Source organism: Pan troglodytes, chromosome 2 (assembly GCF_028858775.2).
Source record: "Pan troglodytes isolate AG18354 chromosome 2, NHGRI_mPanTro3-v2.0_pri, whole genome shotgun sequence".
Taxonomy (NCBI): Eukaryota; Metazoa; Chordata; class Mammalia; order Primates; family Hominidae; genus Pan; species Pan troglodytes.
The window spans coordinates 80568804-80596802 of record NC_086015.1 but is presented as its reverse complement, the minus strand read 5'-3'; the positions used below and the strand labels follow the sequence as shown (position 1 = coordinate 80596802).

At 37.1% G+C, this 27999-nt stretch overlaps 1 protein-coding gene across 24 annotated transcripts in view; it reads right to left on the bottom strand.

The window, feature by feature from the left end:
- The window catches only part of ROBO2 (roundabout guidance receptor 2), a 1748072-nt gene that overhangs the window by 1340573 nt on the left and 379500 nt on the right, over window positions 1-27999 (bottom strand). For 3 of the 24 annotated variants that reach the window (XM_063806021.1, XM_063806022.1, XM_063806019.1), the window contains exon 1: window positions 12-27998. The exons of 8 other annotated variants lie outside the window; for them this stretch is intronic. In XM_063806021.1, the coding sequence (XP_063662091.1) occupies window positions 12-141 (130 nt within the window). In that variant the 5' untranslated portion in view covers window positions 142-27998. Of the gene's footprint in view, window positions 1-11 lie in introns of all 24 variants that reach the window. 13 more of the 24 variants (XM_063806026.1, XM_063806023.1, XM_063806024.1 and 10 more) reach the window with 6 other exon arrangements.

Here is a 27999-nt window from a genome sequence, read left to right as displayed (position 1 = left end):
TCATCACTTACCCCCCTTCCAAGGTTTTCCTTTCCAGGGGGTCCGGGTCAGCTTGCTCAGAGTTGGTCCAGAGAGGAAGAGCATCAAAACGAAGAGAAGTTCAAGCCTAGTAATTTTCTCCACTTTCTCTGATGATAACATTTCCACAAGTTAATTTCACAAAATTTCTCACATCCTCTTCCCTCCTGGTTATGAAAATAGCATTAATCATTGAAAAACCTGAGGTAGGTGTTGTTTTGCCATCTTTAACAGCTGAAGTAGCAGCTTCCTGATGTAGCCCTGAGCCAAGCTACATTTCTCACGGATCCGGCTCCTTCTCCTCAGTACGCAGTCAGCCCTGCTTCTACTCCAGAAGCTATAAAATAATTTCTGTTCTCCACTTTGCTTTCAGTGGGAATATATTCCTCAGCGTTCTGGGTGAGCTTGATTGAAAATGATAAAAACAGTAATGTCTGTGTCCAGCAGAAAAGGGAAAAGATGTCAGGATTATGTGAAAAAGATGAGAAGCAGTTGTACTGACAGCTTTCAGGCTGCCTGTGTGATCCTAATAGCCGTGCAACCAACCAAATTGCTCTTTTAAGAGTAATAAGGCTTCAGTGAAAGCCGGTGTCACCGCCACTTGGGTGGGTAGTGCTGGGCTTGAAAACCACCCAGGAACCGCCACGGATAACGCCTGCTTCAGTTCAGCTTCAGAATATTAAGGGCTGAGCAAAATATAGTATGCACAGAGGGTAGTTAATCTATTGTGTGGATAGACGAGGATTCAGGCAATGTAGCAGAGGAAGACTCAGAACTTAAAATGTATCTTATTTTTCCTTTACTTCACCTCGTGACATTCAAAGGGGATTGCATCTGCACTAATGATTCATAAATGGGTCTGAAATATTTATTAGATGAACAACAATAAGTATATAATTTTTCTCCCCAGCAATAAAACAGGAAGGGCAAGTTCTCAATACGTAGTTGCAGCTCTCCTCTGTGTTCAATGAAGTCAGTTTATTTCGGCGTTCCTGTGTCACCCTAATGAACCCACCATGAATGTCATAAGCAAACTTTTGGAAATACCAACATAGACGGCCAAGGCTTTCTGGAATGTGTTAATCACACATTCAAGAAAGCATATTTTTATTTGTTTGTGTACATCACCATGGAAATACAACAAGCTCCTCAAGCCTTTCTGTCTTTTGCGACTATGTTTATGCAGACATTGCTGGTCACAAGGTGTGGTTATAATTAACACATGACAGTGCCCCTGGATGAAGATGACGTGGGTGAAGGCATACATATAAAATGAACTAATTTGGGATTGTCTGACGTGGTGGCTCACATCTGTAATCCCAGCACTTTGGGAGGCCAAGGCAGGAGTATAACTTGAACCCAGGAGTTTCATACCAGACTGGGCAACATGGTGAGACCCCCACCTCTACAAAAAAAAAAATTAGCCATGCATGGTGGTACATGCCTGTAGTTCCAGCTACTCAGGAGGCTGAGGCAAGAGGATCACTTAAGTCTGGGAGGTTGAGGCTGCAGTAAGTCATGATGGTGCCACTATACTCCAGCCTGGGCGATAGAGCAAGACACTGTCTCAATAATAGTAACAATAATAATTAATAAAAATAATAGAATCTTTGCCACCTGAAGTGAATTGGCACGATCAAAACATTCTGGCTACTATTTTAAATCTGTCTACATGTTAGTATTATATGTATGGTCACTAATTTCCTTAATCAGTGAGACACAATACATGAATTATGCACTTATGTATTTTAAAGTAATCAATTTCTATATTATGATAACCACCAGTTTTATGATATTATCACTTTCAAAAGGGAACAAATTACTGCTTTCAAATCATATTCTTGGAAGAGGTACCTTTGGAAGAGCAAGTTATCTTGTTAAGATAAGCCACATATTAAATTTGAAAATACAGTTATTACAATTTGTTTTTATAAAAAGGAAACTATGTTTGTCAAAAAAAATTAATGGAATATACAAAATAAACTCTCACATTGTGCCTTAGTTTAGAAACAATAATCACCCTGTATTCAACTTTTAATTTGAAAACTTCTGTGTGAGGAAGGAAAAACTTATGCCCATTTTATAAATAGTGAATTTAAAATTCCATGTTTTTGCATACTTAAAAATGGGAAGCTTATATTTAACTCAGAATTTGATTTTCTTTTTCCAGTCCTATCCTGTTTACCTGACAATTTCCTCTCTCTTTAAATGCAGGTAAACAGAAATTGGTAGAATAAATTGACCAACTCCCTCACCACCACCTTTTGAGGAGGACTCTACAACTAAACCCATTTACTTTCCGCTGGCTCCATCCCTCTTCAAAGAAAAAGCACAGATTTCATGATTAGCAATTAAAAAAAAATGTCTTGGGCCTTTGGTAGAACAGAAAAAATGTCAAATAGGTTTAAATATAATAAAAGTGTGTGGATAGAATTGTTGAATTTTTCTGAAAGGTCTGGCCGGAACAAGGTTACTAAGAAAATCATTCTTTCCTGAAATGGGGTAAAGCTGGTTAGATTCACTCCAAAATTATTTCATGTTTAGATTTCCAAGGTTTCTTTCCTTTTCAGTAATCCCTAGTAGACACCAGGTCACAGCTCTCTCTGATGGGGAAATTGAAATGGAATTGGAAGAACAAAATCACTGTTGCTCAACAAGGGAAGTCACTCTCTTCCAGAATTCATCTGGCAGAAGTTTGAAGTTCTGCTGGGGCTTTCTGCATACCAGAAGAGAGAAGAGAAAGCCTCCTCATATGGAAATAGTGAGGGTAGCAAATGGAATAAACAAGAGTACAATCTGAAGGAAAAGTGAAAGACTAAGAGGAGAGGCAGTCCAATGAGACATGTATCTGTGAAAGTATGAGTTTAGAAATGCCTTCCCATCTACGTTAATATTAGTAACAAATTAGCTAACTTATTACAAGTTCAAAGCACTTTGAATTCATCAACTCATTTAATCCTTACTAAAACACAATGAAGTAGGAATAATTCTTTTTTCTTTTCTTTCTTTTTTTTTTTTTTTGAGACAGAGTCTCACTCTGTCACCCAGGCTGGAGGGCAGTGGTGCAATCTCGCCTTATTGCAACCTCCGCTTCCTGGGGTCAAGCGATTCTTCTGCCTCAGCCTCTCGAGTAGCTGGGACTACAGGCGCCCACCACCACGCCCAGCTAATGTCTGTATTTTTAGTAGTGACGAGGTTTCACCATATTGGCCAGGCTGGTTTCAAACTCCTGACCTTGTGATCCACACACCTTGGCCTCCGAAAGTGCTGGGATTACAGGCGTGAGCCACCATGCCCAGCCAAAGTAGGGATAATTCTTTCCTGCATTTAGTACAGTATAAACTGAGGCACAGAGAGTTTAAGTCACCTATCCAAGGTCATAGTGCTGTTCTGAATTCAAACCCCTCAGTTCCAAGCCTTTGCTCATCCCTATGCTAGGCCCTCTACGAAACAGTTGTCTCTGCACTCTCAATCCTTCTGAGCTACCTTGCTCATAAGTAACATCTTAATGTAAAAGAATAGCAAATAGTGATAACATGCTCAATATATGTGAGGTTTTAAGTGCTTTAGAGGTTTTATTTTCATGAACTTGTGAGATGAGTCATTTATTATTCATACTCTACATACTGCTACTTAGCTAATGTCACATCGTGATTACCCAGCAGAGCTAGAATTTGAATCCTGCACAGCCCCAGTTTTTGTTATTCTTCTCTTTTACTGAGTCGGGCGCATGGATCTTGGGAAACTGGAAAGGGCTTAAGCAAAGCTTGAAAGGTAAGAGAATTAGAGGGGTTTTGGGGTAGTTGTGGCTTGGAATCTTCTTTAGTTTACTGGCAGCAGCACGGAGGTCTATAAATGGGAAGGTCCACCGAGAGAGGCAATCAGAATAAAATTCCTCACCACCTACTCGTGCTCAAAGGAAAACATGAAGAAAAAGAAGGCCCCAGCAAGACCTGACTTACAGACAGTTACAATACACATAATAAATGCTTTAATGCAGGCCATAAAGAATTGTTAGGAAGACTGCAGAGAAGGAGTACTATAAAGGAGGTATATATTAAAGTGAAGTTCAGTGAGAGAGAAGAGAAAGAGCTGGTTCAGCTAGGACATTCAGGGCAGAGAAGGTGGCTTTTTCACTAAGTATCAAATAATGAGAATATATTTTAAGACTAGGTCAAGTCAGGCAAGAGGCAGAGGATAATCCAGGCTGAGGAAATAGCATGAGCATGGTTACAGGCAGGAAAGAAAGCCTGTCCCCTTCCAGGAACTGCCAGGAAGGCAGTGTGGCTGGGTGTGGAACCTATAGATGAGTAGCAGCGGTAGGCAGGGGCTAGATTAAAATGTTCGAGTGCATTAACTACCAAAGCCTTAGGCTTTATCTTCAATGGTAGGGGGTCAACAAAGGGTTTAAATTAGGGAAATTACATGATCCAAAATGAGTTTAAAAAAAATGGGCTGCATTATGATGGGGAGTGAAATTAGAAGCAGGAAAAACCGCTTAAATATACAATAGTCCCAGCAAGAAAACTTTGGAAACTGAACTGAAAACAGTGGGAAGAAATAGAAAGAGACTAATTTGAAATAAACTTTAAGGCTTCTTATCTACATTCCTTCATTGAACAAACATTTAAAACCTATACATTAAGCCAGGAAAAATGCTAGGTATTTTAAGAATAATCAGACAAAGTCCCTGTTATCAAAATGCTTATATCCTTAAGAATTTAGTTACAAATTAAATACAAAGAATAATGGGAAATTATTCCAGCGTTTAAGCTCTCTTCTTTAAATATGTCATTTGAAGTTTGATTTTGTCTGTCCTGCTAGCATTTGCTTCAACTTTGACACCATTAAGCAAGATTTAGGAATCTCCATAATTATATATATTCATTTTTATCCAATACCATGATTTACTCTAATTATACCCCCTGAATTTTACTATTTATGCACAATAAATACCATCTTGCCTTTTATTTATTTTCTTAATAAGCATATAATTTTTACTAATCTCTGATACTAGGTAGTAATGGCATAATGTGAGTTATGTTACTAGACTTTTAATGATTGAATGTGTATGAGATAAAACCTTCCCTAATGAGTTTACAAACAAAAATTGTCACCAAGCTTTTGAAAAAAAATACATCAAATTTTATATTTTATATCAATATGTTGTTGTTTTTAATCTCACTGATTATACTCACTTCATTAGATGAGGCTGAAGACTGAACCAATCCATTTTCTGAAAATTCTGTGAGTTTGGTCACTAGGTACCTAGCAGGCTCTCAATCAGGATCAATTTTAACCTCAAAAAGACCTTTGACAATGTCTGAAGACATTTTGTGGCTGTCACAGCAAGGTTGAAAGAGTGCAACTCACATGTCTTGTGGGTAGAGGCCAGGGATTCTGCTACACACCCTGCGATGCACAGGACAGGCCTTCCCTCCCAACAAAGAATTATCGGAAGAAAATCTCCATAGTGTTGAAGCTGAGAAACTCTGAGCAATCCTCAGCTTGTCTGATCACAAGGTGATGATTTTTTTTTTTTTTTTTTGAGACGGAGTCTTGCTCTGTCACCCCCAGAGCACAACCTACCCTATGCATTTCAGACCAACTAATACAAGTGGACAATTTTTTTTTTTTTTTGATATGGAGTCCCACTCTGTTACCCAGGCTAGAGTGCAGTGGTGCAGTCTCAGCTCACTGCAACCTCCGCCTCCTGGGTTCAAGCAATTCTCCTGCCTCTGCCTCCTGAGTAGCTGGGATTACAAGCACCCACCACCACACCCAGCTAATTTTTGTATTTTTAGCAGAGACGGGGTTTTACCATGGTGGCTAGGCTGGTCTTGAACTCCTGACCTCGTGATCCGCCTGCCTCGGCCACCCAATGTGCTGGGATTACAGGCATGAATCACCACACCCTGCTGATGATTCTTGTAGCCATCATTTTATGTAAGTATAGTCAGAACAAATGCTGTTCTTTTTTTTTTTTTTTTTAACAGATCTTGCTCTGTCACCCAGGCTGAAGTGCAGTGGTGAGATCATGACTCACTGTAGCCCCGAACTGTTGGGCTCAAGCAATCTTCCTGCCTCAGCCTCCAGAGTAGCTGGGACTACAGGAACTCACAACTGCACCTGGCTGATTTTTCTAGCTTTTTGTAGAGACAGGAATCTGGCTATGTTGCCTAAGCTGATATTAAACTCCTGGATTCAGGTGATCCTCTGTCCTCAGCCTTCCAAAATGCTTCAATTAAAGGCATGATCTAAAATGCTTTTCTTGACTGAAGCTCACAAGATGACCACAGAACACTTATTACCAACATACTCTGCAACAACAGCAATGTAAAATATCCTATTTATATTCTTATGCTTCCAAGGAAGTCTCCTATTTCTGCTATGATAATTCACCCACAGAGAGTAACTCATCTCCCTGAACACTTTACATCAGACCAAAGAAATGGTGGATTTACCCCGCTTGAGTGCTGGAAAGGGCCCAGTGGTGCATATATACATCAAGAAAAATCTTTCTAGTCAAGAAAATTCTCACTGTTTCTTCATTACACACACAGACAAAAAAAAAAGAAAGAAAAAGAAAGAAAGAAAAAGAGAAAGAAAGAAAAGAAAAGAAAGAAAGAAAGAGAAAGAAAAGAAAACAACAAAATAAAACGAGAAAATCATCAGGGCAAACTTAGCTGTGTGACTCTCTAACTACTTTCCTTCTCATTAACTTGGCAAAGATTATTCTCTACTAACTACAGGCTGCACTATTGTTAATATGTTGTATTATATACTCCATCAACAAGCCATCAGAATAAAATTTTAGCTGGGATTTAATCAAAGAGACAGTAGTAAATTAGCATTAGCATTAGCTTCATAACTCTTGAAAGACCACAGATCAATTCACTATTACATATATAGATACATATGTAGTTTCATTAATTACGTCGTTATTTCTCCCTAATTCTTTAACGTTCTATTTTGACTATGCAAGCCAAAATACAGATCTGAATGTTTTAATGCCATATTAAAAATACACTTTAATTCTTTGTTTTTAACCATGTTTTCCATAAACAGAAACAAGGTATCGTATACATCCTTTCTAGCTCAGCCTGCTGCAAAGGCAAATCATTCCACAACAAGAGAAACATTGCTTGTTTTTTGCACAATGTATGGTAACATATAATATATACCAGTTTTGTTTCCAAGGTCAAATATATGTACAGTTACATAAGTACCAGGTCAAATGCATAATGTATAAATACTTCAATTACAATGTGGCTGAAGAATTAACTCTGGTTAATTGAAATATCTACCTAAATACAAAAAAATCACTTATTTTCACTGTTATCGAGAAATAGTTTAAATATTTTTATTCCTTTTTCCTTTGCCAGTGATTTCTACAGAGTGAACATCTCTGAATTCATCTGATAATTTAAGACTCTGCAGCACCTAAGTATCACCGGGTTGCACATCAGTTCTCATCCTATTAGCTTGCAGTTATAGGAGACAAAAAGGTAAGGCTGAATCTGCAAAGAGATCAGGGTAAGCTGCATTAGTTGAACCTTCAAATGAGCTCCTAATATTACACTGCATTTTGCTAATGTTTCCTTTCCATTAAAAAATTAAGCAGAGGCTTATATATCTTATTGGAGGGTCCTAGTTGATTGTGTTTTACTTCATAATATGCTTTTAAACATTTAACTGAGACAGGCAGTTTAATATTTTGCTCCCTCTAAGCTTTTTTTTGAAGAGTAGTTCAAAATATTGGTGGTTTCATTGGAATAATCTGGGCAAATTTGTTAGTACACCACTCTGTGGTTTTGATTCAACAAGTTGTGTGTAGGACCTGGGTGAGTGCATTTTGAAAAAAGAATCTGTTCTGTGTACCTCTGAAATGCACTGCACTGCTACTCCAGTGTTAACTATTTTGGAAGGAAAAGTTTAAGCGTTCTGGGTTTGCTATATAGCACCTAGTTCATTATTTATATATATACACACACACACACACACAATTAAAGTTTAAACCTTTTAAAATGAATATATTTTTAGAATTCATATGAAAAATTAGTTTCTGACATTTGTTAACACATAGTTAACCTAAGTTGCAAGTGATTACATGACTTCACTGTAAAGAAGGCAGAATGTGGGTCCTGGGGAGGCGCCCTAGTGATTTGATAGAGAATAAGCCTTGAAATCTCATCAAACATGCTTGAACCTGTAAAATATTCTTTTTTTCATCTGAGATATTTTCTTGGGCTTATGTAAAGTTCATTTAAAGGACAGTGCTAGAAAGGTTGACATGGTTTATTGGCTATGCTACATCAATTACATAAAATATTTCTTATCTATAAGAGATACCAACAGGATGTTTATTTTTAAAATTTTTTATAATAAATTTATCCAAACATGGGATATTCCTGTCTATAAATACATAAAATCTACATAGTCTAAATAGCACAGTCACTAAATTATAGTGTTACAGAGTCCCATGATGATGTTTGCAGAATATATACAGTCATGCATTGCTTAGATACTTTCTGAGACATGCATCACCGGGTGATCCCATCATTGTGTGAATATCATAGAAACTCATACAAACCTAGATGGTATAGTTTGCTACACACCTAGGTTATATGACACAGCCTATTGCTCCTAGGTTACAAATCTGTACACCAGTTAGTGGACTAGATACTCTAGGCAATTGTAATACAATGGAAAGTATTTCTGCATGTAAATATAAAGAGTAGAGGAAAAATATGGTATTAAGATTTTATGGGACCACTGTCATATATGGGATCTATCACTGACCAAAACGTCATTGTGCAGTGCATGACTGTATTAATATATAGTTGAATCAGCTAGCGGTTCTCCCCTGAGTGCTCTTGAGACCTCTAGGGTACTATAATATTGGTTCTGTTTCTAGTTAAATGATAGGTATCCCAAGGAATGGTGTCCTATATTATGAATGTTGAAGACAGCAGATGCAACTGTTGCACAGTTAACTTTACTATTTAGAAATAAACAAAGAAATAAGAGTTCTCAGATCATTGATAAGCTGGAAAATAGTGTAAATTTTGAACAAATTTAAGTAGTATTTAATAAATGTAAAATTGCGTATTTTTGCAATGTCTTTAACCATCTTCTATGACTAATTCCTATTATCAATTAGGAATTGCTGTACAAATAGCTGTAGGCTTATCATATAGCCATATATCAGTATATAGTTAAGGCGTGAGTATCACAGACAAAAAGTGGACACTACAATATAAATAATAATTTATTTTTCTCTCATGAAAAAGTCTGGATACAAGCAGTCAAGCTTTGCTCCATTAAGTTTCAAGAGATATGGGCTCTTTCTATTTTGTTTCTTCATCAGGGATGGCCTCCATTTACAAGAAAAGCATCTAAGAGGTTCTCTGCATCCACAGACATCATCATGTCAACAGGATGGAGGACAAGATAAAGAAAGTGACAGAGGTGCAAGCTGCTATCTCTCAGAAGGGTTTAGAAAAATTGTCACTTACTACTCCCACTTACAACCCTTCGGCTATATTTTTGTTACATGGTCAAAGCTAGCTACAACAGAAGCAATGACCAGCTAAAATTCTGGGTTTGTGTTCATTTGAGAGAAAACGAGAATACATTTTGGGGGGAAACTAGCAGTCTCTGACATAGAATATCGTGACAGATAGATGGATAACAGGTCTTTAAAAGCAACTTTAGTAACTTTCACCTCATAACACCACAACACTTACTACATTAGGGACTTGAAGTGTCAGGTGTAATGAGATCAAGTACATGACCTTAAAATGATCTTATTTCATAAGTTATTAGAATCTCAGAGCCAGATCAGGCTAAAAGATCACTTAGTATAAAAAACACAAAGAACAAACATTCTTCACCAATGTGTATCCTAGGTTTTGTTTAAATACTTCAAGTTATATAATTCTCAGTTTTTTTTGAAAGCCTATTCTTCATCTCAAATGCTTTAGATAATATTAATTTTCAACCATTTATTCTAATCCTGTCTTTTAAAATGATGCTAAACAAATATTTTCTTTCTTCATCGAAATGATTCTTTAAAAACTAGGAAATAGCTGCTTTTACCCCTTTAGTGTCATCCCTAAAATCACCTTCAGGCTAAATAATCTGAATTTCTTGAACACAAGTTTTAGGTTCATTATCACCTGAGTAATGTCCTTCATTTAGATTTCTGGATGCTCTTGCTTTTGTTAAGGTCAATCTTAACATCTGATACAACAATATTTATTCATCCTAAAACACAAGACTTTCTTACTTTCTTCTTTCTTCCTAATTCAAGCTGAACTAAACATAACAGAAATCATCTGGCAGCCGTTCACAGTACCCTCTCCCTCTTATCGCCACCCATCTCATTCCCATTGCTTAGATAAAGAGTATGTCATGTGACAAAAGCATGACTCACAATTACTTATATAGTTCATTTGTCCTGTGTCCTGTAGCATTAAACCTAATGATTTGGACAAGAAAAGACTCACCTGGCTTCATTTCCTTTTCTGCTGAATGTCAATTTCACATGACCATGGGGGCTATTCATTAGCCTCTGAAACTTCCAGGAAGAGGGAATTTCTTTGCTTTTAATTTAAATCATTTAAACTATTTTAAAATAGTCTGAAAATAATATTTTAAATAATTATGCTTAATAGTACAATTTATACACACACATTGATATATTTATATATATATATATGCATATGTGCATATATAAGCACTAATTTCTAAGTAGAAGAATTTGTTAATTAATCACCCTTAACGGCAAAACAGCTTCCCATTAGTCAAGCCTCAGGTTAATTAATTCACCAGACGATGAGTGATATAAGTCCTAGTGCTTTCTTCCTAACTACTTACTATTCCATCCAGAAGACATGCTCAATATATCTCTCACTGAACAGCCTGGTTTCTGCTTCTGCGGAGGCTGAATTTTAGCACTATATCTGATAAACATTTTCTTGGAATAAAAAAAAGAATGTAATTTTTTTTGACACAGACCTATTTAATGTTGGTGAGAATAGTGGGCACCATTTAGGATTCAAAAAAAAAGAACTATTCAGGGAGCAGCCACAGCTTGCCATTGAAGTTGAAGTAGATTTCTTATCAACACACAGAACTCAATTTTGCCAAGAACCTGAATCAACCTGCAAATGAATTCTTTCCCAGAGCCCATGAATAAGAACACAGTTTGGATGAGGCCTTGATTTTGGTATTGTGTAATCCTAAGCTAAGAATCCACTCAAACCCACCTGGACTTTTGACCTAGAAAGCTAATGATTGGATGTTATTTTTAGCTGTGAAGTTTGTGATAATTTGTAATGCAACAACAGACAACGTCTAAAAATGTCAAATAAATACCTCCAACTCAATTCGTCAAAAAATGTTGCTCCTCTCAGTTATGTTTTGCAACCTTTCCCTTTTATTTCATAACGATTTCATTATTTTTGTTGTTGCAGCCAAAAAACTTAGTCATTCTTACATCCTCACTTTTTCTCCCATCTTTGTAGGTGTAGAATCCACCTCAAAATCCTATGGACTCTACTTCTATAAAATATGTAGAATTTAACCAGTTTTCACTCCTTCACCGTTCTCACCCTGGTCTGAGCCACTAACATCTCTCACCTTTTATTGCAATAGTCAACTAACAGGTAGTCACACTTCAACCTTATCTCACTAGCCTCCTGTGTATTTTGTGGACACAATAGTCTTTTCAAAACCTAAGTCATACCATATCTTTTCTCAAAATCTTGCATCATCTCCCCATTTGAACTCACAATAAAAGTCTCCAGGCAATGAGCTGGTAGGTCTTTATGATCTGTTCCTCCCACATCCAATGTATCTTTTCCTGTTCTCCCCTTTATTTTCTCTGTGCCAGCCATACTGGCTTCCTTAACATTCTAAAAACCCAGACAGTGTTACCTTAGTGTGTTTGTTCTAATAACCACTTTAACTCTGACTTGAGCTTCATCAAATCCCTCGCTTGCTTCAGGGTTTGCTCAGATTTTTATTCTCCATGAAACCTGCGCTAGCCACTGAAGCCCCATGCTTCCTATCCTCTCTCTTGGCCTTCCAGGTCCCTCCCAACTGCTCTGATGTCTTTGGTTATTTTTTCCATGGAATTTATAAATTTTTAACATGCTATATACTTTGCTTTCTTATTGTGTTTTTTACTTATTTCCCATCTCTCTCCGACTACAATGTGAGCTCCTTGCAAACAGGAATTTGTGTTAGTTGTATTCACAGATGTGTATGTGTAAGGCACCTGAATATTGGCCTAGCACACTAAACAGCTCAGTAAATATTTGTTAAAGAAATGGGTGAAATGCAGACACTTACAGACACTATTTAGAAGAGAATAACATCTACAGATTTGAACTACTAGGTTGCCCCTGGCAGAGGCATGGTCAGAGGCACACAGCACAATAATAGTGAAACTAGATTTACCTTGGACACATTAACCATTGATCTTGATTGAAAACAAGGACAGCAACAATAAAATTTGATACTAAATCTTTCTTTGAGAATTTGCATGATAGACATACAGAGAATATGGAATCCTGGCTCTATGACTAACCAATGGCGGAATCTTGGTTAAGTTATTTAATTATTTTCTGTCTCAGTGTCCCATTTTAAACATGGAGATAAAATATATCCCATGAGGTTGTTTTGAGGGTTAAACAAGATAACAGATTTAAAGTGTCTAGAAGAGAGCCTGCACTCGGAGAATATTAGCCTTCCTCACCTCTGTGCATTCTTTGACTTCAAATTGTTGAACAAGTACCAAGACGTAGAATCTATCACAGTGATACCCCTTGACGTAGGGCATGTCTGTCATACGTCAGACCCCTATCCCTCTCCATTTTCCTTTCCTCTTTCTTCCTCCCTCACCCTTGTACAATCCATTATAACTCATCTTTCTACCTTCTACAGAACCTGGAACAGGTATTTGCACAGAAAATTCACTACATTTTGCTAAACAATTAAATCACTTAGGAAATGACCCAGCTTTTTGTTCCTCTATGATGGCATGTTTCGAAAAAGGCTGTACTATTTTATTATTTCAGAGTTCCTATTCCCGTGTTTCAGGGCTGGGACTAATGAATATTTTCCTCGGGATCTCTAAGTCCAGCTCTGGATGGCATCCACCTGGGCTCAGCACTTCAGGTGCATCTTTCACAATGTTGTCTCTGTGTGAATAAAGTCAGCCAATCCATGTGGCCACCCCTGGCCCTTGTACCTGCTCTTGTTTTATGGCTGTTATCCTTTTGAAAATGCATGTTACAGCATTCACAGAGAAACTAGAGCACTAGATTGAAACACAGTTTCTCTTCTAAACACACTTCTTCATTTGCTTATGTTTTTCTCAGAAGTTTCCTTGGGGAATTAAATATATTTTTAATGTTTGTTTCAAGTGGGTTTTTTTTTTTTAAGGAAAGAAGCTTTCTTCTTCTCCAAGTACTTTGATCTTTTTTTTTCTTGAAATACAATTACTGAAGCTGAAGCTATAAACATTATTTTCTTCCTTGGAAATAGATAATTAGGTACCATTTTAAAAAGAGATTTTTAAAGGAGATACTTAAGCTCAAGTATGTAAAGAATGACACACTGTGAAACATGGGTATGGTTTTAGGCATGAGAAACTCTGCTAAAACATAATTATACAATGAGGAATTTCTACATGATAACAATTAACATTTAAGTGGCCAAATAATGCCTCACTCCCGTTTTACTCGGAGATGACCAGGGAAATGGAGTCTTCTAGTATAAGTGTGGCATGGCAATGGGAGGCATTTTTCAAAAGATAATGTAAGATTGGCAGCTTCTCCAAGTAGGTGCGTTAACTCTTCTTTAGACTGATGAGGAAATCCAGTTTCAGAGAGGCAAAGTGACTTGAAAGTATGTGGTTGTTTGCAGCTTTAATTTCCTTATCTGTAAAAGGAGAGCTGTCTGCATTTTCTCCATAACATTAGAAAACATGGATTCTTGTAGTTGAGATCAGCCCATATAAAATCCCACATAACCAGTATGTCAGACAATTGCCTCTGAACTAACTGAAGAGTAGGAAGAAATATGCCCCATTCATTCTGATGGCTCACATTCTGCTACAGAAGATGTGTGCCTTAATGCCTCATATCTCCTCAGCCTTCCCTTTTCATAAACCAGGTAATGTAAACAAAAATAATGTGGCTATTGTGTTTTAAGAGATGTGTAGTTAATTAATGAGCTATTAATGTAACTTTAGTATATAAAGTTCCTTTTGAACCTCCTCTTTTTCCTGTCACTCTGATTCCATCAAGCTACCCACTCACCTAGTTTTAAGACATTGAATCTATAAAGTCACTTCCATGTAAGTACACAAATATTCGGCAAGTTAGTTAGACACTGGCACCATATGCAGTTCCCCAAAGAGTGACCCTATTTCAGCATTAATGCATCACACTCCCATAGTTGCACAAGAAATACTGACATAATGCTGATTCTATTTCAGTGATTAGTTTAGGCCCTGAGGCAAGGTATATAGGTAAATTATGGAACATTAGAAGTGTTTTAACAGATACATAAATAAATGCCATAGGGAGAAAGGGGAAGGTGAGATTAATCCTTTTTGCTGGGCTGGGGAGAGTCACAGGTCTTTAACCAAGGAGGTGATACTGAAACAGGTGCTCTGGTGATAGGTAGGATTCTCATCTGTACTCATGGAGAAAGGACAGAGGAAATTATCTGAGCAAAGGCCAGAGAGATGGTATATTAGTTTCCTGTGGCTGCTGTAACAAACAACCACACATTTTGTGTCCTGAAACATCAAAAATGTATTCTTTCACAGTTCTGGAGGCCAGAGGTCTGAAATCCAGGTGCCTGCAGGGGCAGGGCCAAGCTTTCTCTGGGGCTTTAGGAGGGAATCCTTTCTACTTCCAGTGGTTGTTGGTGTTGCTTGGCTTCCTTGGCTTGTGGCCACATTACTCCACTTTCTCCCTCTGTCATCACATTGTATTCTCCATATGTCTCTTACAGGGACACTTGTCTTTGGATTTAGTGCCCAACCAGATATCCACGATGATTCAACATAACTATCCTTCTTCCAAATAAGGTAGTATTCACAGGTTCTATGGACTTGAAATGGATTTTTTGTGGAGAGGTCATTTTTCAGCCTACGCAGATGAAAATGTATCTTATAAATAACTTATTGACTATGTGTGCGTGGGGAGGGTGGAGTTGGTTTGCAGTATTATACTAGCTTCTCCTATCTCAATCCGGTGATGAAAACTATAAGTTTTTAAGCTAAAGAATGTGACTACTATCTAAACTCAACATCTGATTTTTTAAATGAGGTAATAGGCTCAGGGACGTTAGATAATTTACGTAAAGTCGCATCATGAATTAGGGACACCACTTAAGTGGTAAATTTAGAATCCAAATAGAAGTCACCCATTTTAATGTTTTCTTGATAAAGGCTTTTAAACTGCATCCCCCCCTTTTCTATCAAGTTATTAAAGACTCAGATCACACACACAGACACAAAATTCTAACATAATAGTGTGTACAGTAACTTCATCAATGAGTTGTTATAGGTCAAGCCATAAAGAACAGTTTTTTTGTAAATCCACTGTAAAGAAGAAGATTTTCAGATGCGGAAAACAGGAGTGTACATATACCCTAGTATCCATGACAACATACTGCAATTCTTTGTTTGCATACCTGCTTCCGAGAATTGCAAACATCTTGAGGGCAGGGATTACGTAACAGTGATGACAAATTTTGCCTCTACATTCATACTTTTTTTTTAAGTGACTGTCTATGGGCATAGTCCTGGTGGCTCTTTTAGAATAGTGATTCTTACCCCATCCCTCCAGTAACAACTGCTTGAATCAGGGGAGGACAAAAAGAATCCACCCACGGGTTGAAATACACTTTTTTTTCAATAAATAATTTATTAAAATTAGAGTCTAAGTTAGTATGACTGAGTCATGTTATTGGTGGAGTACAGGAGTCAAAGGCAATGAATTCTTGTTTTGATTCAATGGGCTGCCCAAGTATCCTTCCTAAAAGCCTCTTTACCTGAGCTGGCACACTTAAAATTGACCTTATTGACAGAACATCTCCCCATGTGCTAAATGAGAATGTCCCATCTGGATTAGTGGCCTCCTCTTCACCACTTCTGACCCTCAGCCAGAGAGGGCTGGAACATGTTACCTGCCTGTAAACAATAGACACCAAAGGCACAATCACTCATTTGGAGACTATTAAAGAAACCACTATCTATCAAGACAGTTTTCCACTTCTATGTTGTCCCTCGTTGAAGTTATCAAATTTATAATCAGGGAGCAAATGCTTTCACCCAGATCCACTGACCACTGGCTATTGCCTGCAAAGCTAATGGCCAGGTGAAAAATTCATGAAATATATTTGAATCTATATATATTTTATAGACAAATATTCCACTTGTCATAATACACCATTTTCGAAAAAGTAATTGACAGTTCCTGTCTCTACTATTGCTGTGCAATATGGAGATGCATTCTACCGTCACATTTCAGAGTCAGCACTTGGAATATACTGGCTCTAGGATACAAAAGAAAAGCACAAACGTCACAGAAAGGCATCAAAGGGAATGAGCTCAATGGAAAATAGCATCTGGCTAAAAAGTGGACAATGGATATTTGGGGCCAATTAAGGTACGTAAAGCTCAGTGACAACTCTCTTTAAGCTACTCTATTAAACAGGTTCACCCCATCACATAGTGATGGCAGCAGTGATGGCAGTCGGGGAGGCGTGGCCAGGACTATCCACTCCACTGAGCCGGAGCTGAGAATAGGCCGGAGCCCTTTCCCTTCTGAGTTGGAAGGGTGGGAGCCCTGCCCTTCCAGGCGCAGCTGCAGCTGCCCAGCCACAGCTGCAGATCCAGGCATCTCTGCACTCTGGGAGGCCCAGGAAATCCCCTTTGCCCTGCAGGCTCGGAATAACTGCTCCCACTGCCTGGTCTCCCCGACTCCCGGCACCCACTCTGATTTTGGAGCAAAGTTGTGGCTAAGCTTGGGTGCTGTCACAACCCAGCTGGGTGTGCACATGCATGGGGTAGTGCTGACACACCAGTCCCATGCTGCCTCGGCCCCCTCTGGACTTTGGGTGCCGAGGAACATCGGAGACAGGCTGAGTGGGGACCGAGGGTGGTGGCTCAGCATGGGCCTGCAGGCACCCCCTCAGCACAAACAGCCTGGGTGCCGTGAATGGTGGCAGGAGGCCCTTTGAGGCCTTTTCTTCTAAATGGTCTGAGTTGAATATGTTAAATTAAAGCCAAGTCATAATAGAACAAAAACTTGGGACAATAGAACAGTTATAGTCTCAAAAGAAAAGATGTGTGTTTTTAACTTTGCAAATCCAAGGAAGTTCTAATCCTATCAAATCCTGGAAAGGTGATCTTGAGGCTTTAGAAGGGTTGATTCTATTGCTGGCCCTTTCAGCAGGGCCACTCCATCCAATGTCCATGTCCTACAGCCCATGAAAGCAATATCTGCTAGCTAACGGTCTTCCACATAATCAATCAGTCTTACCCTTCTACTCCCTGTCTGATTATACCATGCTGTTCTGCTCATTCTTATTTTTATTACTTTTTTTTTGGATTCAAGGCTGTATTTCTGCACATCAGCTTGAACTGTTGTCTCTACTCCCTCTTGCGTGTAACACCTTTTCTGACTCACCTCCCGGCATATGGGCCTGCAGACATTCCGGTTCAGTCTGGCCCCTTTGGCCTCTGGTGTCATTGCTGCCTAGCAAGGGAAAGGCCCCCTGCCTGTGCCTCTCCATCAGTTAAGAGATTAGATTCAGTTCCTTGATGAAAATGTTTGATTTTTCCGAACATTTATTTTGCCCTTTAGAAGGGCATTCTTTCTAATTCCCAAAATAACACATGCTAGCTGACAAGAAGCCTGCTTGACTACTGAGACCTTTCGGGTCTCAGTGTATTCTAGTTCGAATGTTATTGCTATTCCTGATTGCCTGCAGTTTGATACCTCTGTGCAAATTCCTTTTCTCTGATGACCGAACTATAATACTTCAGAATTTTTCCTTGTATTTATAAAATATAAAAGCAAAAACTTTTATATATCCTAACAATGCCATTTAAAATTTTTATAACAAACCCAAAATAAGCACTATATTTTAAAAAAAAAAAAAAACCCTATACTTTCTGACATTTGACATTCAGAAATATCTTCTAAAAATAATTACAATCAGCATGGTCACTTGTAACAAGGTAGGTCAGTACAATAAGATCACTACAATGAGATAAATTACATTGCACTCAGATAACTACAATGATATGAATTGAAATGAAAACATGGTGTTAAGCTTTGTTTAAAAAGACACAATAGAACAATATGCCCTATTATAAATTAAAATGATTAAAAATTATCTTTCTTTATTCAGTTAATTTTTTTTTCAAGTTGCATGAAGGGATTTTTCTTTCTAGTTTAGAAAACTTCTTATGCTTTGAGTTTAAACACCACACTTATATTGTTCAATTGGATGAAGCACATTTTCCCCATTGTCCAAGGCCACTGACAAACATCACAGGTCCTTTTTAAACCACACATGGAACTAAAAGGATAGAATGGGTGGAATAAAGAGTCTACATTCTTTAAGAGTAAATGTTACATCTTATATGTTGTCAAGTTTGACAGAAGACTCACTCATCATAGACGCCAATGAACACTTACTTGGACTGTTTCTCTAGTAGTGAAGGATAATGAAATGTAGATATGTTCCTGATGCTTGACACCAGGATTTGAGTAGGTGGTTGGAGGTAGCACCTTCCTGAATTAATTCGTGTGGTGCTAACAACATCATCTGCCTACTAATGTTGTCTTTTTAAATTTAGCACAGCAGACTTTGATAACCTGCCTAGACCAGAATACAGGCCTTCTTAGGAATAAGCAGCTTTGCAGAGAGCTGTGGACAGCCAACAAGAAATGGTAGAAACTTAGATAGCCACACAATCATAGCAGGAGACTTCAATAATCTACCGACGACATTAGACAGATCATCGAGGCAGAAAACTAATAAGATATTTGGGACCTGAATAGACACTTGACCAAATAGCCCTAACAGATATCTATAAAACACTCCACCCAACAAGAGAATATAAATACTTCTCATCTGCACATAGTACATACCTTAAAATTGACTACATGCTCAGCCATAAAGCAATTCTCAACAAATTGAAAAAAAAATCATATCAACTACACCCTTGGACAACAGCACAATAAAAATATAAATTAATACCAAGAAGATCCATCAAGATCATACAATTACATGGAAATTAAACCTGCTTCTGAATAACTTTTGGGTAAATAATGAAATTAAGGCATAAATCAGGAAATTCTTTATAACTAATGAAAATGAAGATACTATCAAAATCTCTGGGACACAGCTAAAGCAGTGTTAATAGGAAAGTAAAGCACCAAACACTTACACCGAAAATAAGAAAGATCTCAAACTAACAACCAACCTAACATCGCCTCTAGAAGAACTAGAAAAACAAGAGCAAACCAACCCAAAACTAGCAGAAGAAAATAACCCAAACCCGAGCTGAATGTAACGAAATGAAGAGGCAGGAAATCATATAAAATATCAACAAAGCAACAGGTTGGTTCCTTGAAATAATACATATGATTGATAAACTGCTAGCTAGACTAATAATGAAAAAAAGAGAAGATCCAAATAAAAAGGGGACATTGCCAGTGACTCCACAGAAATATAAAGTCCCCCAGAGACTCTTATGAACACCTCTGTGCACACAAACTAGAAAATCTAGAAGAAATGGATAAATTCCTGGAAACATGCAAGCTCCGAAAATTCAATGAAAAAGACATTGAAGCCCTGTCCTGAAGATCAATAACAAGTTCCAAAGTTGAATCAGCAATAAAAAGCCTACAAACCAGAAAAAGCCCTGGACTACATGAATTCACAGCCAAATTCTACCCATTGTATAAAGAAGAGCTGGTACCAATCCTACTGAAACTATTTCAAGAAAATTGAGAAGGGGGGTCTCTTCCCTAACTCATGCAGTGAGGCAAGCATCATTCTGATAGCAAAACCCTGCAGAGACACAATAACAAAGAAAACTTCAGGCCAATATCCCTAATATTGATGCAAAAACAGGTATTAATGCAAACATAGATGCAAAAATCCTCAACTAAATACTAGCAAACTGAATCCAGCTGCACATGAAAAAGCTAAAGCCACAATCGAGTAGGCTTTCTTGGAAGGCAAAGTTGATTCAACATACACAAATCAACAGATGTGATGCATCACATAACCAAAACCAAAAATAAAAACTACATGATCATCTCAATAAACGCAGAAAAGTCTTTCAATAAAATTCAGCATCCCTTCATTTTAAAAACCCTCAACAAACTAGGCATCAAAGGAACACACCTCAAAATAGTAAGAGCAATCTATGACAGACCCACAACTGACATGATGCTGAACAGATGACACCTGGAAGCATACGCCTTGAGAACTGGAAAAAGAAAAGAATGTCCATTCTTCCCACTCCTATTCCACTTAGTCCTAGAAGTCATAGCCAGAGCTACCAGACCACAGAAATAAATAAAAAGCATCCAGATAAGAAGAGATGAAGTCAAACTATATCTCCCTTTGCAGACAATATGATTCTATACCTAGAAAATCCCATAGTCTCTGCCCAAAAGGTCATAGATCTGATAAACAACTTCAGCAGCATTTCAGGATACAAAATCAATGTACAAAAAGCATCCAATATCTAATCTGAGAGCCAAATAAACAACAAAATTCCATTCATATTAGCCACAAAAAGAATAAAATACCCAGGAATACAGCTATTCAGGGAGGTAAAACATCTCTACAATGAGAATTACAAAACACTGGTGAAAGAAATCAGTGAAAAGATCCCTACAGTGAGGATTTCAAAACACTGCTGAAAAAAATCATTTCATGAAATGGAAAACAGTCCATGCTCATGGATTAGAAGAATCAATATCACTAAAATGGCCACATTGCCCAAAGCCATGTCCAAATTCAGTGCTATTCCTATCAAACCATGAATGACAGTTTTTATAGAATTAGGGAAAACAAACTATTCTAAAACTCATATGGAACCAAAAAGAGCCTGACTAATCAAATAAATCCTAAGCAAAACGAACAATGCCAGATGCATTACACTACCTGACTTCAAACTACATTCTAAGACTACAGTAACCAAAACAGCATAGTACTGATACAAAAATAGACACATTGACTAATGGAACAAGTTAGAGAACCCAGACATAAAGCCACACACCTACAACCATCTGATCTCCAACAAAATCAGTAATAACAACCAATGGGGAAAGGAGTCCTTAGTCAATAAATTATGCTGGGATAACTGGCTAGCCATATGCAGAAGAATGAAATTGTACCACTTCTTTTTACCATATACAAAAATCAACTCAAGATGGATTAAAGACATAAATGTAAAACCTAAAACTATAAAAACGCTAGAAGAAAACCTAGGAAATATGATTGTGTACCTAGGCTCCAGCAAAGATTTCATGATGAAGACTCCAAAAGCAATTGCAAAGAAAACCATAATTGAGAAGTAGGACCTAATCAAACTCAAAAGCTTCTGCAGAGCAAACAAAGCTATCAGCAGAATAAAAAAAACAACCTACAGAATGGGAGAAAATATTTGCACACTGCATCCAACAAAGGTCTAATATCAGCATCTATAAGGAACTTAAATTAGCAGGCAAAAAACAATCAAGCCCATTAAAAAGTGAGTAAAAGATGTAAACAGACACGTCTCAAAGGAAGACATACATGTCGCCAACAAGCATATGAAAAAATGCCCAACATTGGTAATCACCAGGGAAATGCAAATCAAAACCACAATGAGATACCATCCCATGCCCGTCAGAATGGCTATAATTAAAGGGTCAAAAAGTAACAGATGCTGGTGAGGTTGTGGACAAAAGGGAACCCTTATACGCTACTGGTGGGAATGTAAATTAATCCAGCCAGTGTGGGAAGCAGTTTGGAGATTTCTTAAAGATCTTAAAACACAACTACCATTTTACCCAGCAATTCTGTTACAGGGTATGTACCCCCCAAAATATAAATTTTTCTACCGTAAGGTCACATGCATGCATATGTTCATAGCAGCACTATTCACAATAGCAAAGACATGGATGAACCTAGATGCCCATCAAGAGTGGACTGGATTAAAAAAATATTATATGGTACAGATATACAATAGAATACTAGGCAGCCATAGAAAAGAATGAGAACATGTCCTTTGCAGCAACATGGATAGAGCTGGAGGCCCCTATCCTAAGTGAATTAATGTATGAACAGAAAATCAAATTTTACATATTCTCACTTATGAGTGAGAGCTAAACATTGAGTACACATGGACACAAACACGGGAACAATAGACACTGGGGCCTATCTGAGGGTGGAGAATGGGATGAGAGCGAAGATTGAAAACTATCTATCAGGTACTGTGCTCATAACCTGTGTGATGAAATAATCTTTAAACCAAACACCTGAGACATACAATTTATCTATGTGACATGCCTGCACATGTATCCCCTGAACCTAAAAGTTGGAAATGAAAAAAAAAAAAGATCTAGTCTGATCAACACCAACCTTTGTTAATGGGGAAGGGCCTTCATTAATGGGAATGATAAAAAAAAAATGGGTATTTTAGGTGATTTAAGTTTTCTCATTACCTGAGGTTTGAACAGAAACCCATATTTTAATTAAAAAATTCTGTTGTTGGAAAGAAATAGACTACTGGGCTCTCAAATAGGAGGAAGGAATCCAAGAATAACCTAAGAATAATTTTCCTTATTATTGAGAGCATGCTATAGGAGGTTATTTAATATTTTAATTAGTCTACTGACATTTGTATGTTTCTTTGATCAACTTCATTTTCAAAGACTAGTTTAGTTTTTAAATAATTTTTTCATATCTTATAAAGACTAGGTGTGTATATTACAAGGGCTGATTAGCAAATCAAATTTTAAGACACTTTTTTATACTTAGAAAAAAAATCTCACATTAAATAATAAAAATTATTTTCAGTAGAACAGACTTCTTCAAAAGGTAAGCCTGGAAATTGTTTTTACTCATTATTTTTTTCTTCTAGCCTAAATGGAAAATGGAATGTCATACAAACATACCTACCTGCATATTTCACTTGCTTTAGAAAGTATATAATTATGAATACAAAAATAGTAGCAGTAACATTACATAGCACTTAATATGAGCCAGACAGTTTTCTAAGTGCAGATATGTATCTTACTTTATTTCTCACAGCAACCCTATGAGGCAGATTGATCATCTTTATTTTACAGATGAGGAAACCAAAGCATCAAAACTTTGAGATTAAACAGTTGCAATTCTAACATAGACAGTGTGGCATTAGAGAATGTACCTTTAACCATTATGCAGTACTGCCTTCCAATACGCAAAACACCAAAAATAGAATAATCACTTAAGAAAAGGGCCGGGCACGGCGGCTCACGCCTGTAATCCAGGCACTTTGGGAGACTGAGGTGGGTGGATCACCTGAGGTCAGAAGTTCGAGACCAGGCTGGCCAACATGATGAAACCCTGTCTCTACTAAAAATATTTTTAAAAATTATTCGGGCATGGTGGTGGGTGCCTGTAATCCCAGCTACTTGGGAGGCTGAGGCAGGAGAATTGCTTGAACCCAGGAGGTGGAGGTTGCAGTGATCCGAGATTGTGCCACTGAATTTCAGCCTGGGTGACAGAGCGAGACTCTATCTCAAAAAAAAAAAAAGAAAAGAAAAGAAAAGAAAAGAAAAAAAAGAAAGAAAGGAAGCACTGAAGTGAAAATGTGTCTTATGAGTTCTCTAATGCTATTAAATACAAGTGCCTCCTCAAGGCCTAGTCTCAACCTGTCCAAAGCTGAATTAATCACCTCTCCAAAGCTTGCCTTTTAGTGGTACATTCCTCTGTATGAGTCAGGATAGATTAGTTGATGGCACAGTTAACAAATGACCCTGGTATTTAACTGTCATAGAGGAATAAATTTATATTGTTGCTTAGCTAGGGCTTTGTTTGATGTCCTCTTGATCCTGGGATCCAGGTGGTACAGTAATGTCCATTTGGAACACTGAAGGTCTTATGGTAGAAAGAAAAGAAAACATGTGAATTAAATGCCTTTTCTTACAGCTTTATTTCCGCTTGTAGAGAAACACAGATTCCTGGTCATGTTTTATTACCTAAAGGAAGTCACAAGGCCAAGTATCCAATAGGTCGGAGATTTTAAACTTATGCACAAAAAAATTAATGAGCAATCATGTATGCAACTACCGCCTCATCTTATTTGCATTACCACCCATACAAAGCAGAAACCTGGAATTTATTCCTAAATTATATTTTTACAGCACCTTTCCAAAACAAAACAACACCCAAGACTTACGTAGTCCTCACTGTAAATACTTCTCTCGACCATTCACTCTCCTCCACTCCCAGTGCTGATCTCAAAATCTTCCTCCCAGACTTGTCTCCTCTAATGGATTTCTCATCCTCTGTCCAGCCTCATCCCCTTTTGGTCATCATTCACCCTGACAACAAAGTGATGCTGAAAAATGAAAATTAATATTGTCCCTCTTTTTTTTTAATCATTCGTCAATGATTATGCATCTTCTACACAACTGATAGGAAAAGCATCTCTGCCAACACTATTGTTTCACCACCGTATCAGTTTCCCACAAGAGTTTTGCACTAGACCCCCAATAACTCTATGCAGTTCATTGACCACACCATTCTACTTCATGTTTTCAATCCTTGAATGATGCTGTTTCATCTATATAGTTTTCTACATCCTGTCTCTGCCAAGCAAAAACATCTACTTTAACAAATATCATTGCTTTTATGGAAGCTTGTTCCACCTTTTCCAATGGTTGTTTCTAACTCTGCACTATAGCACACTCTGAATGGGAAGTGGCAATTCCATCTGTTCATTTATTCACATATCTTTTTACATAATAAGTATTGCTTTACCTGCTTATGGCTTCTATGAACTGTGAACTACTTAGGAGAAGTGTTTACATATTATCCATTTTTGTACCTGCAGTGCCTACCTAAGTGTCCAGAATATAATAGCTACTCAGCAAATCTTGAATAATTTTTGAGTCCTCATTAAACAGTAAAGGAAGAGAATAAAGAGTGTGGGTGCGATTACATTTTAAATCAAACAGGACTGTATACAAGAACACGGAAAACATGACAAGAAGTGGGATTAATGAGGCAAGAAATAAGAAAATAGAGAAGATGCTGCTTAAGATATACAAACATGAAAACATGAAAGGAAAGAAAATTTTGGAGAAAGGTTAAATTCGATGTTTGAATAGATTAAATATTAAATTGTGACAGTCAACAAGTTTACATTCTCACTTTAATTTTCTTATATAATATTACAATTAGTTTCTATGTCTTTTAGAACAAGGTAGTCTCTTATTTTCATGCCTTTTCTCTTAAAATTAAGTAGCTGTAATGTAAAAGAACATTCGATTTTAAAAATATGAACATGGCCTGTTTCTCTGGAATTTTATTTTCTTCAAGCTCTTGAGGTCTTTAACATCAAAATATTTTAATAGTAAAATATATTAAATTTTTGACTTTTAGATTTTATATTCTGTAGCTTCTATTCTGCTGGCAATCAAGAGTTTTGATATGCTTTTATTCTTAGACATACATAAAAGTAAAATTTTCACTACTGTTAATCTAAAATTTTACCAGAGTACTATCATTGTAACTGAGTTGATGCACTTAAGCTTATAACTAGTGGTTTGCAATAAAATAACTTTTATGCAGAAACTGAATAATCAAATGAAGGTGAGAAGAATTATAGCTTAGAAAACCTTCTGACATATTACATCTGTCTAGCATTTACCCAGTAAATGACTACTTGAACTTTTTAATAGAATTCACACACAGGAAATAATAAAAAAATAAATTATGGTGAACAAGAAAAGTTCTTCTCGTCCCATAGCAGTCAAAATAATTTCTCATTAAACTTGGTTGTTCCTTTCAGACTTGCCTCTGAACTCAAATACTTCTCCCAGCATAAGTGGGCAGAAAGCATGATGGAATGGATAGGGTTGCAGCACAGAAAAGGTTTGCTAAAAGCCTTTGAAAAGAGCAGTGGGAAAACAAAAAGGTCAGTTTCACCAATGAGATTGGATTGTGATCTGATGTGGCTTGAAAGAGTTTAAGACCCTCAAAAAAATTTAGTTCTACCACCACAACACCATCGCAGCAGGTGGAAAAATCTGCCAGTTTGAACGTGGGGAAAATGTCAATGCATATGATGACTTGGAATCAGGTGAAGAATCAAATGAAGAATCAAACATCCAAAGGTCAGGCCTCTGGATAAAATTAAACTTGGTAGCCAAATTTAAAATGATCAAGAGTTTTCAGGATTTTTTTACTCACAGAAGCTGATGATCAAATAATATTTTTGAGAAAGCAATTGAAAAATAGTATGAAATCAGACCTGAATGTTATTGCACACTGAGAGAAGCTGTGAATCAATGAGTCAAGAAGTTGGAAAATGAATGGATAATCCTTTTCATTACTTCATAAAATGAATGGATTGTATCTATTAAATATACACTGAAAGAAGACAATGGGAGATGCCCTTGGCAGGTTAAGATGATTAAGTTTATCTCAGATTTTTTTTTATAGGAGTCACGCTCCCTGGAGTGCTCTGTACTCTAAAGGAACGATCAAAAATACCATAAACATCAGGGAAAGACCAGAATCTCCTTAGGATAATTAAAGGTGAAAGAGGCAAGCTTCTCAACAGAATAGAATCTCTGACCCCAGAAGTAGGAATAGCATTAAGGATTGGTTTTATTGCCAAGGTAAAAAATCCTAAATGATTTTCCTATATGTGTACGCTAGCTTATTCTGAATATAATTGAAAGTATCTAAATAAAATACCCAAAGAGACCTATACATTTATATTTTTTAAAGGTGAAAACATACAGTAATGGAAAAATAAGGATAAGGATATGAAATTGGAACCAAATGAAGCCACTGCGATTAGAATGGTAGGGTCATTTATTTGGTTCTAGGCTTTTTAATTGTCAAATTGTCAGTGCAAAAAGTGAGAAGTAGTTATTACGAATTTCAGGGTCCATAAGATTAAAGTAAAGCAGTTGCTCAGAAGAACGATCCTAAGACAAGAAAGGAACCTCTTCATAAGATTTTCATAGAGAAGACCCAATGTAATAAAATGAAAAATTTTCTCAACATTCTCAAAAAAACATAATCAACTTTCATAGAGCTGTTTCTTATTTAAAAATAACCCCAAACACGGGCTCGATGGCCTTGTAAAAAAACTGTTTCAGGGATACAGAAGCCAAGAGTACATTTCAGCATTCTTCATTTTAGCATTTCTTGACGAGAAAGTGAACTGCATATCCTTCAGGAACTCTGTCATAATGCTGCCTCTCCTTATTAATGCTAAATGGGAATTGGGTGACAAGAAATTTAGAAATTCACTCTTTTAAAAGCTTCTCAAGGATAGCTATTCTATGTTGCTAGATAAGTAAAGATTCCTACAGGATAAGTAAATACACATGTTTTAAGATTGAGGTTGTTTACGAAAATTGCTTGATTTTTATTGAGGTTGAGACATCAAAAGGCTGCCAGGGCCTAAGAAAAGACTAGAGAAAGCAAGAATATTTATCTTAACCTAAAGTTTGGAGAACAGGAAAAGGTGGTTCCTATTGCATATGAGATTGTTAGGATAAATAATTGTTTCCTGAGATAATCTTTAAATAGGTGGGTAAGAAACTTCATCGGTTCCTTAATACACTTCTAATCCAACCTACTAATAAGACAGTGTAAATATGTCTGACTGAATTATTACAGATTATTACTACCTCTTAACAAGGGTGC